The sequence below is a fragment of the Drosophila subpulchrella genome, unplaced genomic scaffold (genome assembly GCF_014743375.2).
Source record: "Drosophila subpulchrella strain 33 F10 #4 breed RU33 unplaced genomic scaffold, RU_Dsub_v1.1 Primary Assembly Seq72, whole genome shotgun sequence".
NCBI lineage: Eukaryota > Metazoa > Arthropoda > Insecta > Diptera > Drosophilidae > Drosophila > Drosophila subpulchrella.
In genome coordinates this window covers 490,726-507,845 of record NW_023665708.1, presented here as the reverse complement: position 1 = coordinate 507,845, position 17,120 = coordinate 490,726, and the positions used below count along the sequence as shown (strand labels likewise).

At 37.4% G+C, this 17,120-nt stretch overlaps 1 protein-coding gene across 1 annotated transcript; it reads right to left on the bottom strand.

Annotated features, from left to right (window-relative positions):
• Nucleotides 1-6,549: 6,549 nt before the first annotated feature.
• Nucleotides 6,550-7,392, bottom strand: LOC119562613. Its single transcript, XM_037875838.1, has 2 exons — nt 7,299-7,392; nt 6,550-7,229 (listed from the first exon to the last, which is right to left on the bottom strand). The coding sequence occupies exons 1-2, from the start codon at nt 7,390-7,392 to the stop codon at nt 6,550-6,552; spliced, it is 774 nt and encodes a 257-aa protein (XP_037731766.1).
• Between the last annotated feature and the right edge of the window lie 9,728 nt (nt 7,393-17,120).

Here is a 17,120-nt window from a genome sequence, read left to right as displayed (position 1 = left end):
GGAAACGCCGGAGAGTAGGAACCAGTTTTAAATGTTTCCCGAAGTAAGGGGGGAATGTGAGGAGTTGAATAACTCCCCTCAAATAGAAACAGTAGCAGAGGGCCGGCCGCTTACCAGATACGCGGCGAATTCGCGTAGTAACGGCGCGGCGAAGAGAGTTTGGAGACTTGGATGGAGAGCGAGAGAGTTTGGAGACCAAGGATGGTGATCGAGAGAGTTTGGAGACCAATGAAGGAGAGCGAGAGAGATTGGAGACCAAGGAGCGGAGAATGAAAGAATGGAGACTTGGCGGGCAGAGCAAGAGTGCCGTGTGCAAAAGCGGATAACGGAACTGCACCGGACTTTGGACTCTCCCGTGAACTTTGGACCGGGAGAAGAAGTGCCACATCTGGGCAGTGGAGTGGCACACAGGCGTGCCACAAGCATCACGGGAATCAGCGGGACGGCAGCAGTGGGTGGAGCATCGATTAGAAGCGGTACGTGAAGGACAAGTGGGTCAACCAGGAGGCACGGACTTTGGACCCGGAGTGGAGAGATCCAGCGGGCCGTGCGCAAAAGGGAAATAACGGTTCCCGGAGGCCCTATATAAGGCCGCAGAGCGCTGGTAGCTGGATCAGTCGATCACGAGGAGTCAAACCTTCAAGATCAGTCAAAGTACCAAGTGAGCAATCAGTCAAGCAAGTAATCTACGTAGGAGCTACAACCAAGCGAGTCGTCGGAAGCAGCGCCGTGGGAAGCACACAAGGAGCAAGATCGCCACGTCGAGACGATCGGGATTGGGACATCAGGAATCTCCGAATTGAGACACAAGTGGCTGAGTTCCGGAAGGCATCACACGGCTAAGTCAAGGCGTTCGTTTTCCAACTTTGTCACGACCACACCCTGGCGAGTCGCCCGGCGGGTCTGTCAGAGACAAGCGGAAGAGTCCTACGACGAAGAACCGTCAGTTTGGGGAGGAAAGTTGTCTGGGACCCAGCGTACCTCGCCCGACCAAGCAGGACCTGGCGTGACGGACGAGCGGTAGATCGATTTGCGGTTTCAAGAGGCGATCGCCTGGAGAGCCCTGCGATTACCGGCGAAGTTCCTGAACAGCAACCGCTCAACTCCCCGAGTGCAAGAACGACAAGCTACTGGTCAGGAGACAACGCAGAGGACATCAGCAGCGACGCCAGCAGACATTTCCGGCAGCCACGTTACCATCGCCGCGCGGAGCTCATTGGGGAGCGCAGGCGCGTCACGGACGATAAGCAGTAGGGTGAAGTCGCTTGGAACGTTCGTCTGCGCTAGGCGTAAAGCAAAGTGAACTGCTAGGCAGCCTCCTGGCGACAGCCTGGACTGTCAGCGCGATCTGAGCAAGAACCTAGCGGGACCGTCCGGGACAGAGCAAGGGACAGGTATTGCCTCGAAAGGCGTCGGCCTGGAGAGCAAGGCTTGTTCACCCTAGTCTGAGAACGGTGACGCTTCCCTAAGCCCACAAGGCCGAGCTCTCTGCGAGTCTAAGGCGCAACAAGCGACCCCGAGGCAGCGCGTCGGCGAGTGAGCAGAGGCGGCCACTACGAGCGTCCCGAGACCCAGGAGCCAAGCGGAGCCGAGTCAACGCGTCGACAAGCCAGAAGGAGGAGCACCAGCAGCCAGCGAAACCAGAGCAAGGATATACAGAAGCCAGCCCAGCCACACACCCGCTGTACCAATACCACGAGAATAAATCCCACTGTTGCCATTTGAACCCTTTGTTTTCTCACTGATCTACGGGGCAGTCACGTCATATAAATTTGGTGGGACGAACACACAATCTTCTGAGCTAGCCGCACGAATCTCGTAGCGAGCAGACATTCAAAATCAGTTCGTTACAATATATACTTTATGGGGTCGGAAACGTTTCCTTCCGCCTGTTACATACTTTCCGACGAATCTTGTATACCCTTTTACTCACGCTTAAATATTTCCGGTTAAAATATTACCAAAAATTGAGATCCCGATTCGTAAAACCTTCTCTAAACACATTTTTATACCCGTTACTCGTAGAGTAAAAGGGTATATATATGGCATTGAGTATGATATTAAAAATTTATATTTTGACTTAATTGCCGCGGTCACTCTGACATTTGACGAAAGTTTTTATATAAAGCCTTCCTTCAGTTCCAAAAAAAAGTTTCACTTGTTAATCACCTTGTGAATCCCGTGGGACATGTCCATTTGCACAAGTGAAGAACAAGTGACACTCCATATAGACATTTTTATGGGATGTCCGCTTTTCACAAGAGAAAATTCAAATGAAAATTTTTCGAAGTCCGAGAGGATTTCACTTGTTCTTTATACTCATTTGTCAAATGGCCTGTCACGTGCCGGTGACACGTCCCACCTGAAATCACTGGTGAAATTCAGAATATTTCCAATGAGTTTTCACTTATGAAAACACATGCTAGTGACACGTCCCAAGTGAAATCACTTGTGAAATTCAGAATATTTCCAATGAGTTTTCACTTATAAGAATATAGAATTTAAAATATGTACATACATTTTTATTTACCCTTCAGTTCCAAAATAAAAGTTTCACTTGTGAATCACCTGGGACATGTCCTCGTGCACAAGTGAAGAACAAGTGACGCTTCATATAGAAAATTGTATGGGATGTCCGCATTTTCACAAGTGAAAATTCAAATGAAAATTTTTCGAAGTCCTACGGGATTTCACTTGTTCCTTATACTCATTTTTCGTATGGCCTGTCACGTGCCGGTGACTCGTCCCAAGTGAATCACTTGGGGAAATCAGAATTTTTCCTTGAGTTTTTGATTATAAAAATATAGAATTTAAAATACATACATATTTAATTTAATTTTAATTCATTTTAATTATATGGTCATTTTTAGATTTTCAAAAATTGTACAATTATTGTTTCTGTTTTTTTGCTTCGTAAGCTTATTTTTAACGTTAGTCATCGCCGTTCTTAAACCTTTGTCCGGGTCCTCTGAAAACGCTCCTGAAAAAACATATGTTTAAAAAATGCGTTTTATTTGTTTAATTGTATATTTACCTTTTATAGCTGTGGTTAACCCTTTGCAGGATTTTTATTGGCACAAAACATTTCGTCATCCAATTTCGGCTAACGGAACCCATTGAATACCTTCAAAATTTACGTACTTTAAACTAAGATCAATGCACAACATCTTAAACTTAATGTAGCACTTACCTGACTTTATTATACTAACTAAACGATTAAAGTAACTCTGCTGCGCACCATTAAAATGGATGCTTCCCTTTCAATCACTCAAACAGAATTCACCAAGTCTTCTCACCCCTTTACTAGATTTCTTTTGTTTTCTCTTCGCTGTTGGCGCGTGCCACTGCAGTTATACCCTCTCTAAGGCGAAATATATCCGACTATATAATTTGTACTTCTTAAGTAAAAAATACAATACGAATTTTTTAAAAATGTTAATACTAATACTACTAATGTTTTAAATATTGAAATCAATTTTAACGGATTAATTTTCTATAATTACACTAAAAAAATATATTGTAATAAAAATGTATAATAAGTAAACATAACATTATAAGTTAATGCAAATTACTTAATTTTACTATAATCAAATAATTTACTTTTATAAAACAATATAAGTTGTATATTTTCGATACACAATAATGCTCCTAAAATATTAGGGCATTCACATGCCGCTGCTCCACGAAAATTTTTCCTCCGAAATATTAGTCGCTAGCCGAACATAACGGAGAGACGCAAAAAAAATAACGGACCGGCCGAGTTTGTCTCTGCGAGCGCGGAGTGCAGGCAGATTGTAAGACAAGAAAGAGAGGGAAAACCCCGAATATGTGCCTCTCTTTGTTGCACGATCGTTTTCGTAGGCAGTCTTCTACGCTGCGCCGACTGCTCTGCTGACGTCAACAGCGGCACAGCGTTTTAGGCACAAAAAAAAAACACATAAGCTTTTGGCCTTGAGTCATGTCACCGCGTCCCTACTGCAGAACTGAAGGGTACTTTTAAATTCATTTTAATTAAGTAATGTTATTTAGGATTTCTGTTAAAGGACAATCATTGTTAGTAGGCCTAGTTTAGTGTTACCCCTTCAGTTCCAAAAAAAAAGTTTTTAATTGTGAATCACCTTGTGAATCCCGTGGGACATGTCCTCTTGCACAAGTGAAGAACAAGTGACGCTCCATATAGAAAATTGTATGGGATGTCCGCATTTTCACAAGTGAAAATTCAAATGAACATTTCACTTGTTCCTTATACTCATTTGTCGTATGGCCTGTCACGTGCCGGTGACACGTCCCATGTGAAACCCATGTGAAGTTCAAAATATTTCCAATGAGTTTTCACTTATGAAATCACTTGCAAGTGACACGTCCCAAGTGAAATCACTTGTGAAATTCAGAATTTTTCAAATGAGTTGTCACTTATGAGGATATAAAATTTAAAATACATACATTTTTAATTACATTTAAATTTATTTTAATTAGATCGTATTATTCAGATTTTCAATTAAGGGACAATTATTGTTAGTATTTCTGAATTTTTGTTTTGTTAGTTTGTTTTTCACGTTCGTCATCGCCATTCTCAAACGTTTGTCCGGGTCCTCGGAGTCCGTGGCTAACGCTCCTGAAAAAATGTATGGGCTTGGTTTAAAAAATGCGTTTAATTTGTTTATCATTTCATCATCCACTTTCGACTAACGGAACCCATTGAATAACTTTAAAATGTACGTACTTTAAACTAGGATCAACGCACAACATCTTAAACTTACGAGTAATTTTACACTTACCTGACCTTATTATATTAACTTAAAGAAACGATTAAAGTAACTCTGCTGCGCACAATTTCAATGGATGCTTCCCTTTCAATCACTAAAACAGAATGCACCAATTCTTCTTCTCACAGTAAAGGGTTACTTGATTTCTTTTGGTTTCTCTTCGCTGTTGGCGCGTACCACTGCACATATACCCTTTCTAAAGCGAAAAATATCCGACTGTATAATTTGTACCTCTTCAGTAAAAAATACAACACTAATTTTTTAAAAATGGTAATATTAAAATGTTTTAAATATTTAAATCAATTTTAACGGACTAAATTTCTATAACCTAACTACAAAAATTATATTGTAAAATTAATGTAGATTACGTAAGCATAACATTATAAGTAAATTCAATTTACTTAATTTTACTATAAGCAAAAAATTTACTTTTATGAAAATATATTAGTTTTTTTTCGATATATGTACTATAATGCTCCTAAAATATTAAGGCATTCATTAACATGTCGCTGCGCCACGAACATTTTTCCGCCGAAATATTAGTTGCTAGCCGAACATGACGGAGAGACGCAAAAAAATAACGGACCGGCCGAAATTTATCTCTGAGAGCGCCGAGTACAGGCAGATTATAAGACAAAGAAAGAGAGGGCTCCTCCGAATATTTGCCTCTCTTTGTTGCACGACCGTTTTCGTCGGGAGTCTTTTACGCTGCGTCGACTTCTCTGCGGACGTCAACAGCGGCACAGCGTTTTAGGCACAAAAAAAAAACAAAAAAACTTTTTGCCGCGCCCTACTGCAGAACTGAAGTAAGCTAACCATAAGAGTGAGCGAGAGGCAAATACGCGGCTAACGCTTTTCGTCGGGACTGTTTTTCAGCGCGGTACTCAGATGAGCTAAGGAAATACCAGAAAAAATACCAGATTTAGCGAGTGAATTTCGATGAACGCCCAAAGAATAAGAAATTTAATCTTTGGCCGTTTTCGTGCAAGGGCGGTGTGGAAACTATAAATTAAAAATTAAAGGAAACCCCAAAAATCGACTGCGGTAGGGACGCGGTGACATGGCTCAAGGCAAAAGCGACATGTGAATGCCCTAATATTTTAGGAGCATTATTGTATATCGAAAAAAACTAATATTGTTTTATAAAGGTAAATTATTTGATTATAGTAAAGTTAAGAAAATTGAATTTACTTATAATGTTATGCTTAAGTAATCTACATTAGTTTTGAAATATAAGTTTTTAGTTAAGTTATAGAAATTTAGTCCGTTAAAATTGATTTAAACATTTAAAACATTTTAATATTACCAATTTAAAACAATTCGTATTGTATGTTTTACTTCAGAAGTAAAAATTACACAGTCGGATATTTTTCGCTTTAGAGAGGTTATAGGTGCAGTGGCACGCGCCAACAGCGAAGAGAAAACAAAAGAAATCAAGTAAAGGGGTGAGAAGAAGACTTGGTGCACTTGGTTCACTCTTTAATACAACAACTAAAAAACATGTTTTTCGCAAATATCTCAAGAACGAATCATTCCAAAATAATTTGAATGAGACCAGCGTATAGAGGGATCTCAAATTAGTCTAGACAATGAAGCTAAAGTTTTTTGGCTGTAAGCTAGTGTTAGGTTAGATTTCTCCTGGGACCCTTGATATAGTGCGTCACATTGTGATAGAAAAATTTGGAACTGCAGAGAGATGTCAACCTTATTGGGTAAGGGTAGGGTTTCCAATATTTATTCAGCTTAACATAATTTCAAAATGTTTCAGATATTATACGTTTGACTACTTTATGTTCAGGTTGTAGTTCCTCAAATAGATGCCAGCCAAAAACTCCTGGAAGCGCTTACGGCGTTTGTCCTGCATCAGGATCGAGACCATGTGCTTTTTACCTGGGCCCTGGAGTGTTTGGCGCTCGAGGGCCTCGACCTCGTTCTCGCTGATTATATTCTCCTGGTGATCGTCATCAGCCGGGGGGATCGGTACCTCAGAGCTGGGGACCGCCGTAGTCTCATCTTTTGCAGCATTAACCACTTCGGTATCATCCTGAAATACGATTCCGTCCGATAGATCTTCCAGGTTGAGGCCTTGCAGCAAATCAGCGATCGAGGGCACGAAGGCGCTACGACGCGAGCTGGTAGAGTTTGAGCTGTTGGAATTGCTTGCGGGCAGGTAAATTCCCTGCATGTTGTTAGGATTGATGATCAGGTAGGTTGGTCCGCTTCCGGCACTGTTCAGGTATTCCATTCCGGGGAACTGTGGTGGCGGACGGCTGGGCGGTTGCGGGTAGTGATGATAGTAGGGGGTGTTGTACGGGCTTTGGTGGAAGTGGTGTCTGTCCGAGTCGCGATCCGCTTTCCAGCTGGGCTGCTGCACAATTATGATAGGCTGTGTGTTTCGGTGGCTCTCCTGGTTGTCTCCGCGCTTCATGTTCCACAGAAATCGGGGAACGATCTTAGAATATGCTATGGAGAATGTTGTAAGGAGCGGGATTGGAGTGATTATGGATTCTGGTTACGACCAACTGAACTTACCATCGTCCGTTCGGTTAATGCCGTTTGAAACCTGATAGGCACCATTCAAGGCAAAAATTGATGCTAAAACCATCAAGGCGCTAATATTTCTCATGGTTCGTCAATTGTAAGCTTCTGTTGGTGACTGTGTTCCTCCACTGGGGCCTTGCTTAGTTTTATACCCAAAACCCTAAATATCGCTGAGGCTTCACCATCGCCTAAGTTCTTAAATTCACAGTTTATCTGGTATTCTGTGGATACCAGCAATTTATCCGTATCGCCTCGTAAATCAATTTCAGTCGCAGCTGCTTGCTTCTCTAGAAAAAGGTTTCTGACCGGTTTTCAATTTATGTCTTTCTTTCGCCTCCGGCCGTTTTCATGATAGTTTAAGCATAAAGTAGTTTTCTTTTACTTATTCCGGTATCAGCACTATCAGTCGCCGACATCAAAGCCGACTAATTAACCGATAGGATCATTTTGCGAATTGAACTAAAGACCACTAACGCCAATTTCGTATTTGCTTTACTTTGAACTTGTGGACAGTTTTTGAAAGGCGGTGGTCTCGTTTTGGAGTGGTTTCAACTGCTTTCAGCTAACTAATTTAACGTATTAACAAAGAGTACACCAAGAAAAAAAGATAGACAAAAATCGTGGACATTTTTCAGTGAAATTATGAACGCGTCCATGCAAAAAGCCTTAGCAGAAATGGCAACACAGTTCGAAAAACATGTATGTAGGTCTAGTGTCCCCATTGTCCATACTCGAAATTTTCGTTCAGTAGTCCAGCTGCTACGTCGTCCGCCTTTGACACATGGTGGCACAGGTTCGAGTCCACAAGATGACGGTCGAGAAAAAAACTTTTATGAAAATATTATTTCTAAAGTTTATACGTACTTCTTATACTAAATAATTTCTTTGAAATAAATAACTAAATAACTAAAATAAAATAACAAAACAAAAGTAAGGAAATTTAATACAAACATCTCTACCAAGCTTTCAGGAAAATTAGCATGTACACAAACCTCGTTTTTTTATAAGCCTTAAGCTTATAAAGATCCTGTTTGCCATTTGGCCTAGAGGATAACACATTTGACTACCAATTTAAGCTGTATGGAGATCGAGTTACGCTGTAGACTTATAATTTCTTTTTTTGTTTTTGTTTTTAAGCCCGTTACTCGCAGGGTAAAAGGGTATAATAGATAGATGGAAGCGTTTTGGACCCTATTAAAATATATATTTTAAATCAGGATCACTATTCTAGTCGATCTAGCCATGTCTGTCTGACTGACCGTCGCACTATGGGGCCTTTGACCTGTTTTTTTGGCATTAATTTATAACTCCTCAACTATGCAAGGTATTTTTAATCAATGTTAGTAACATGTTACATTTTTAAGGATTGTTGCTAGCTTCAGTGATGTTTGTGTAAAACTAAATTCGTCATGCTAAAAAGTTAAAATATTGTATACCCCAGAGTAAAAGAAGATACGATCAAAATCAACAAAGCAAAATTTTTTTAAAAATAATTTTTTCATTATTTCTCTGATCGCTTATTTTACAGGTTTTGTTAGAGTCGACCGATTTTTATTAAATTTAGTTCGAAACTCCTAAAAATACAAGAAATGATATTCCCAATAGTATAAGATAATATGTCAAAAAACACCGAAGCTTTAATTTGTTTCATATTATTTTCCCACCAATTTTCCGATCGTTCCTATGGCAGCTATGTGATATAGTTGTCCGATTTTGATAAAATTATATTCAAAACTAATTAAGAAATGTTATTTCCAAGCGTTCGAGTTTAAATGCTAGGAAACATCAAAGATATACTTTTTTTCCGATTATTCCTATGTGAGCTATAAGATATATTTGTCCGATCCAGCTGGTTCCGACTGGTTAATTAGTTCACTTTGAACAACAGAAAAGAACAACCGCATTTCGTTTGGGATTTGTAAGCGGATAAACATATGTACTAGTGTGGTTAGGTCAAAAGCACTTCTTCTACTGCGTTAAGGGGTTATACTTGTATACCTTTTTTGTCGAAGAAAAAGAGGAAAGTTTGGATTTTTTTTAGGTATGTAGCAATTATTTCATTACACGAATGTTTTAATTTTTTGATAGTACACTTTATTATCAATGTTTGTGCAAAATTTCGTGAAAAAATATTAAATAGTTTTTAAGGGGTGGCTGTTTCCCTTAGAGGCCTTTTTTTTGAAGAGCCTTGCGGTGATACTTCCCCAGGTCGAAAAGGTCAACTGAAACCATAAAAGTAAACAAATTTCATTAGTTTAGTCTAATTCCTTGTGCTTAAACGATTGTTTTTAAGATTTTTTTTTGTGCATATGGGAACGTTTTATGCTAAAAATGAACTTTTTGGTCGCTAGAAATTTCACCAAAAAATTTATTTCGGCGAAAAAAAGTTTGTGCGTGAAAAGTCGATCGTTCAAGCACAGAAAAATTTCATTACGAACATTAAAAAAAATTGAAGTAAATCGGTTCAGTAGTTTTCCGCCAATCCATATCACCGCAAAGTCATTTTTCAAAAAGCACCATTTCGAGATATTCGCATTTAAATTTTCAAGTTCAGTTAATGCGCGCGACGAGGCGCGCGGTTAGGAGCGCTGTAACTTTTTTTCTACTGCTCGAATCTCTATGAAAATTTGGGAAAATGTTCTCAAGGAGTTGTTCTTTAAGATAAAGCAATAAAAAAATTTTCGATTTTTTGAAAATAAAAAAGGTATATAACCCCTTAAGTAAAAATATCTGCAAGGAAGCAGACGGCCAATATAACCATTTTGTTTTCCAGGACACTCCTTTGCGTTCGGAACAGGATGGCCGTGGTTTCAAAATGAGATTTATTTTGATAAGAAAAATAAAAATCAGAAATAATCATAATTTTTGATTTTTTTTTTGCTCATGATTATTGATTATTTTTGATTTTGTATTAAAAAACTCAAAAAAATGATTACTTTTGAAGATTATTATAAAAATAACAAATTTTAAAATCATGATGAAAACGGATAGGTAAAGTAAATCACTGTGGTATTTTCCTTTTCCGCGTGTGTCGATCTTAAGAAACACATCAATAGTTATTATTTACAGTACTTATTTTTTTTTCATTTTAGAAAGGGTATAGGAGCCAGTGGCGGATCCAGAGACGATTCTTGGGGGGGGAAATTGAACTTATTCTTCGATTTGGGGTTCAAACTTATTATTGCGAGAGAAGTACAGTACAAATTATAAAACAAAAATATTATTTGGTGAGAAGAGTGTCACTGTTGTATTTTCATTTTTTTATTGCAGAGAATATTTTTCTAGCAAACAAGTAAAATTTTCAGGTTCTGTGGTTCCAAGGGGGGGGGAAATTTCCCTAATTTCCCCCCCCGTGGATCTGCCACTGTAGGAGCATTGGCACGCGTCAACGACGAAGATAAAACAAAGATTAAGAGAAAAAGGCTATTTAAAATGTGCACAGCGAAACACATTTATTTTGTTATTAAAAGTAATATTTTTTGAAATTAATAAAGTCAGTTCAGTGTTACATTAAGTGTATGATGTTGTGCATTCTAAGTTTAAGTTACGTCAATTTTTGAGGTGTTTTATGGGTTTTACAAAATAACCTAGAAAAAGTTAGCCGTTGCACAGTGGGCCAGAAAGTTCATTTTTTGGCCAAAAATCTGTAATTTCTCTCCTGGGATAGTTAAAAGGATGCAGTTTTTTTGCATTTATCTCTTAAAAGATTGAACTTTTCAACGAACTAAAAGTAAAATTTATTGGAATTTTATATGGTATAGATAATCCAAACCAAAATCGGAAAATTTTACATACTTTTCGGTTTTTTATTTTTAAAAAAATAACTAGAAGACGCACTCAATCCATTTTCATACACGATTAAGTATGAGAGAAAACAAATTACAAAAAATTAACACCAATATAAAAAATAATGTCGTTTTAGATTTATGAACCGTTAAAAATTGCTACTTTCGGAGGCTCCCACTTAAACGTTTATTTAATAATCGACCTAACAAAATGTTCTATATTTTTCTTCTTGTTATCTGTTTAGATTCTTATAATCAAATTATTAGAAAAAAATTGTTTGTAAAATATTGTTTTTTAATTTGTTTAATGTTAATTTGACATTTTCTGAAGTCATCACAAAAGTATGCTTCATTTATTTATTTATTTATTAATTTGAGATTCTAGTAAAGTTTAAAAAACTAATACTAACATAGGGGGTAGTGCTAGCTACGAGGCCTTCGACTACGTATTCATGTAAGCTACATTTATATTTTTATTATATATTTTAGTTCTTCCCCGACGAAAGTACAAGAAATGCAGCATACCTTTAGGCCATGGTGTGTTCGCTTCGAGTTTCGAGCACCAAATGACAGAAATTGTGAACATTTTTTAGAGAAGAGCCAACAAAGTTGATATTTCTCTTTTCGATATACCGATATAACATTCGATTGTTGGGTTTCAGAAATAGAAGATGCGGGAATGAATGAAAAAAGTAGATTTTGGATGTTAGGCAGACTAAAATCAAATTTTGGCGCCCAAAACGTACATTAAAACCTGACGAAAAAAAAATACGGCATACTTTTAGGCATTCTTAGTAAAGCTCATCAAAACGGTTCGACTTCAAGTTAAGCCATCAATTAAAATTAAAATTACTGAAAACTAAGGCAAAACCGCATCGAGTCGGCGATGAGCGATTTTAGTAAATTAATTAAAGAATTTATTTTTGATGTAATGACTTCATTTGGAGATGGCACTCAAAAGCACTCGAAAAGCAAAGTACTCATATGCTAAAAAAAGCAGTAAAAATCAACGAAAAAGTTTCTTTTAGGAAACAAGTAAGTCATAAGAGCTATTTAATATTTTTTACTTGTTGAAAATAATAACTTTTAAAAGTTTTGTGAAGAAGTCGAACAGCTACATCAGCATCTTTGACTTCTAGAGTTTTTTTCATTTCCATCAATATTTGATGAATTTTAAACTTTAAAAATACGGTAAACAAAAACTACTTGCCCGAATTCTTTGAAACTTTGGCATAAATTAGTTTAATGTATTATAAAAAGGAATCCATACTCGGTCTTGTCATTTTCTTAAAAAAAAAAAAACGTATTTTTGGCCAAAAATCGGATCGGCTGGCCCAGTGTGCAACGGCCAGGCCACGACCTCATTTACATTATTAGCCTACAAACAATTAACAAAGATACTTGCAGAACATTAAAAGTAAAAGCACTAAAAAAAGCCCATATAATTAACGATCTAAAATATGAAAATCTATTAGAATGTAAGAAACAGCTATTCGCAATAACAGGACCTTGCGAGGCACATAACGATAAAACTATTTGTAATTCCGAAAAATTGCTAGACTTAAGTAACGATACTTGCGTAAATGCTCTGCTCAACCTTAAGGAACCAGTATGCAAAACGGTCAACAATCAATACATTCCCGATGTCGAGGAAATATTGCCAGGAACTCTATTGCTGAACGACTTTAGCGGATTTGTCTCGTTGGACGAAAAACTCTTAAAACTACAGGGCTCATTTATAATCCAATACAGGAACTCTACAGTAACAATTGGAGAAAACATCTACAAGTCAAAAGAAACCAGCACGGTCGAACCGGAACCCCCACTTTTTCAATTAACAGCGGAAAAGTCGAAAATAGATGAAGTACTGTCACTACAAATGGTCAAGGAACTTAACATAAACAACACAAGAGTACTAGAGAAACTCAGAAGCGAAGGAATTATAGATTCTTCCCTGAATTATGGATCCGCCATCATCCTATTTGTAGTTACCCTAGGACTGATCATACGATTCATGCGAAGGCGCAAACCAACAGAAGGCTTGCCAGCTCCAGCGAAAACAACTGAAGAGCCATCCCCTCCCGGATCTGTACTCTTTTACGTTGCGACCGAGGACAGTCGCGTTTAAGGGGGGAGGAGTTAACACCCAGAATGCTAAATGCTCAAGTAAGAGTATCGCCACACGCGCAAAATCACAAACAAAAACAAATTGGTTATGAGCGCGAGAAAAGCATAAGCATCAATTTCCCGACAGTAACCCTATACTGGCCAGAACGTTGCCCAATAGGCCCCTAATTGAGTTCAGCAGCCACGTGCGCTGAGCTTGCACTTCCCACCTTACGATCGTGGGAAAGCTTCAACGCTGGGTGATTGAACCCAACGCCGAGTGCATTTGGCAACAACAGTTATTGCCAAATTAAGTTGACCAATCAGAATAAGAAATGGTCAACTGCACCAGCAATATCAGCGACAGCAACCAATTAGGACCGACCACATCAACAACAGCAGCAATGTTCAATGACGATAGCAGAGAACGTCAGCAGAGGCAGCAGCAGCAGCGGCAGAAACGGCAGCAGCACCTAGGTTACATTATTAATTATTAACATAAGAAAAGTTAGTTGTAAATCTGAACTCAAATAATAAAGTTTGTATTTTTTTTAAATAAAATACTATCTAAACTTTTAACTTACATATCAAACAAAAACACCTCTTAACGAGGTAAAAAGTAGTGGCGAAAGCGCCTTTAACCAAAATTGCTGATATCAACAATTGTGACGAAAAACGATATTACATTCGATAAATTAAATAAACTATATTAAATTTATGATTTCGGCCCGCAACAGTAATTATTTATTTACCTACACGAAACTAAGAATACGCGTCGAATGACACCTCATTTGTTGAAATCCGATGTCCCGTTCAAAAGTAATTCAAAAAACAAGATTTTCTTCTTCTTCCCAAAATGAAAATGTTTGTTCCTTTGTTTGTGGGTTTGTATGCATCCCATCTTAGTTTTAGGGTTTTGGAAACCCTATGGGTGTATAAAGTAGCTTGAAATAGAAAATGTTTGTTCTACGACTTTTGGAAAAACCCGCTAGTTTAGCGGAAAAAAAAGAAGCCAGACTTAAAATGTTAATAGTATCTCAACAACTAATGCTACAGAAACGTGCTATATATCTCTGAAATGATAATTTAATTTGCTAAATATTTTTTATATGGTAAAATTGTCTGAATATATTAGATTTAGAGTTATGACAAAAAGTTATTATTTAAAACCACTTTTTGACTATTTTCTCAAAATTGAGTCGAACGATTTCTTTTTAAATTTAGAATCATATAGCCCTTGAGATTCCTCAACTTTTGATTTATAACACTTTTTGCCCTAAAAATGACCGTTTGGAAGATATTAAGCGTAAAATGGGCAACTCGTTTCAGCTCCGTATACGAAATATTTCATACTTATTGGAATAAACAAGAAAAAACCAATTTGATGAAAAATATTCTTATTCGATTTTTTCAAACGGAAAATCTTTTATGGTTTGAGGGTCCTTTACTTGCATGAAGCTAATCGAAATAGGAAACTTGATCTATTTGTTCTACCACATTGGAAAAACCCGCTAGTTCGGCGGGAAATGTAAGAAACGACCGATTTCTATTGGAATCTGAAACTATACAGCCATTGAGATTCCAAACTGGTGCTATTAAAATAAGTAATTGAAGCGATAAAACTTGTTATTAATAAGTTTTATATTCATATTAGATGTTTCATTCTTATTAGAATGTGAATGTAAACAACCCATACCTTATTAGAATAAAGTTAAGCCGAAGTGGAACGTGAAAGTTTATTATAGTCTTCATACATTTTTTAGAATTATATTTTTATTTACTTAAAACTAATGAAAGAAAAACTTTTCTTACAATTCTTAGGACATTTTAGTAGCTAAGTAACAATTACAATGTACATTATACATATATTCATAGATTACTTTTGTAGGTATTGGGACATTATGTGTCCTTGGATAAAAAAAGAACTATTTCAGGAAAATAACGGAACCATTTCAGAAATAAGCAAATACTTCTCCAATGATTACTTTGTACTTTCAGAACATCCGGCAAATATTATAGATTTGTTATGTTTTAGTATCCAAGCAAAAGGTGCATACAAATGTACATATGTATATACATATATTAGTTTTGCAGGTATTGGGACATATAACTCACTGAGCCGTTCTTTTACAAACCGAACGGATTTGGCAAAAAATAACATTTTTCATATATTTTAAAACAAAACAAAATCTGTGTGTTTAGTTTTTCAATAGCCAAGCCATATGACTCCTAGTCATGATATTGGGGTACTTAAACTCTTGTGCAAAAAAAAACTTCTGATATCAAACAAAAACCCCTCTTAACGAGGTAAAAAGTAGTGGCGAACGCGCGCGCCTTTAACAAAAATTTCTGATATCGACAATTGTGACGAAAAATGATATTACATTCGATAAAATAAATAGACCATATTAAATTTATATATTCGGCACGCTACAAATAGATATTTACTGTTGCGGGCCAAAATCATAAATTTAATATAGTTTATTAATTTTATCGAATGTAATATCATTTTTCGTCACAATTGTTGATATCAGAATTTTTTGTTAAAGGCGCGTTCGCCACTACTTTTTACCTCGTTAAGAGGTGTTTTTGCTTGGTTGGAATAACAGTCTACATTTTCAATATTTTTAAAAAATTTTGAAAGTTCTCCCCTTAAAATTAAACTAGATGCCTTACATTTTGATTTGCTAAATGCTCTTCTTTAATTTTAAAATTGTGTAAGTATTGAGCATAACTGATACACATTTTTATTGAGAGAGACGACAGAATATTTCTTCTTGAATTTATGTTCTTTGCGTATGACTTTAAAGTTTTGTGCTTTGATTCAAACGGATAGGTCCATAGATACTTCAAGGGTACTGACTCGCTAACAATTCTAAAATAATGATTCAAAAAGTTAAATTTTGGTTTCAAGGTGTCCTTAAGTAAGACTGTGTGTTCTTTATGATGGTATTCTATAGCTTCTTTTAATATTTTTTTTAAGCTTTTGAAGAATATTCAGAAAGGGTAATGTAATCAATTATTCTTAAAAGATTTATTACAAACTTCCAAACGGAAAAATTTGGTGCAATAAGATCTCCCATTAACGGAAAATAAGTAATAAAAGTGAGAATTTCTCTTGCAATGGCCTTAATATTCATTTTCCTCAAGTGTCTAATTTTAACACTCTTTGTCATATATTCGGATCTGCGACGTGGACTAGGCCTCTGGACACCACTATAAAAAAACGAGACTGGAACATTGCCTCAATGGTGGTTCGGAAAAGTGTTCATTAAAATTATTTGAATAAATATAAAGATACAAATTGTTGGAGTGTTATTTAATGCATTAAGATGGTGGCGGAAGTCATGGCATTTCAGGAAGCCATGGCCCACCTGGACACATCAGAACATCACGACAGGGACATTTTCATCTTCCCGGGTAGTCAAGCAGCCCTCAGGGCCCTCGACTCCTACTCAACAAACTCAAAAACAATCTCTGAATGCCGCAAATCTCTTAACGAAATGGCCACTCATCTGAGAATCAACCTCACCTGGTTGCCTGGACACCGTAATATTGAGGGCAACTGAATAGTAGACGAGCTAGAAAGACAAGGGACAACCGCCGACATCCTTCGCGATAAGGACTCGGTGGGTATGCCCATGGCTACCTGCAAGCTCCATCTCAGGCAGAGACTGTACACAGTTGCCAACCACCGTTGGAACTCAATCTCAACATGCACAATTCTAGACTCTTATGGCCAAATTACAACTCGAAAAGAACAAAAACTCTCCTACAATGTAGTAGGGAAGACATCTCCACTCTCCTAAATGCCCTCTGCCACTGTCTTATAGGGACTCATGCGCACAGGCTAGGACTCAGTAACCACGACTTCTGCCGCAGCTGCAAACAGATAGACGAAGAGGAGAGCATCGAACACCTC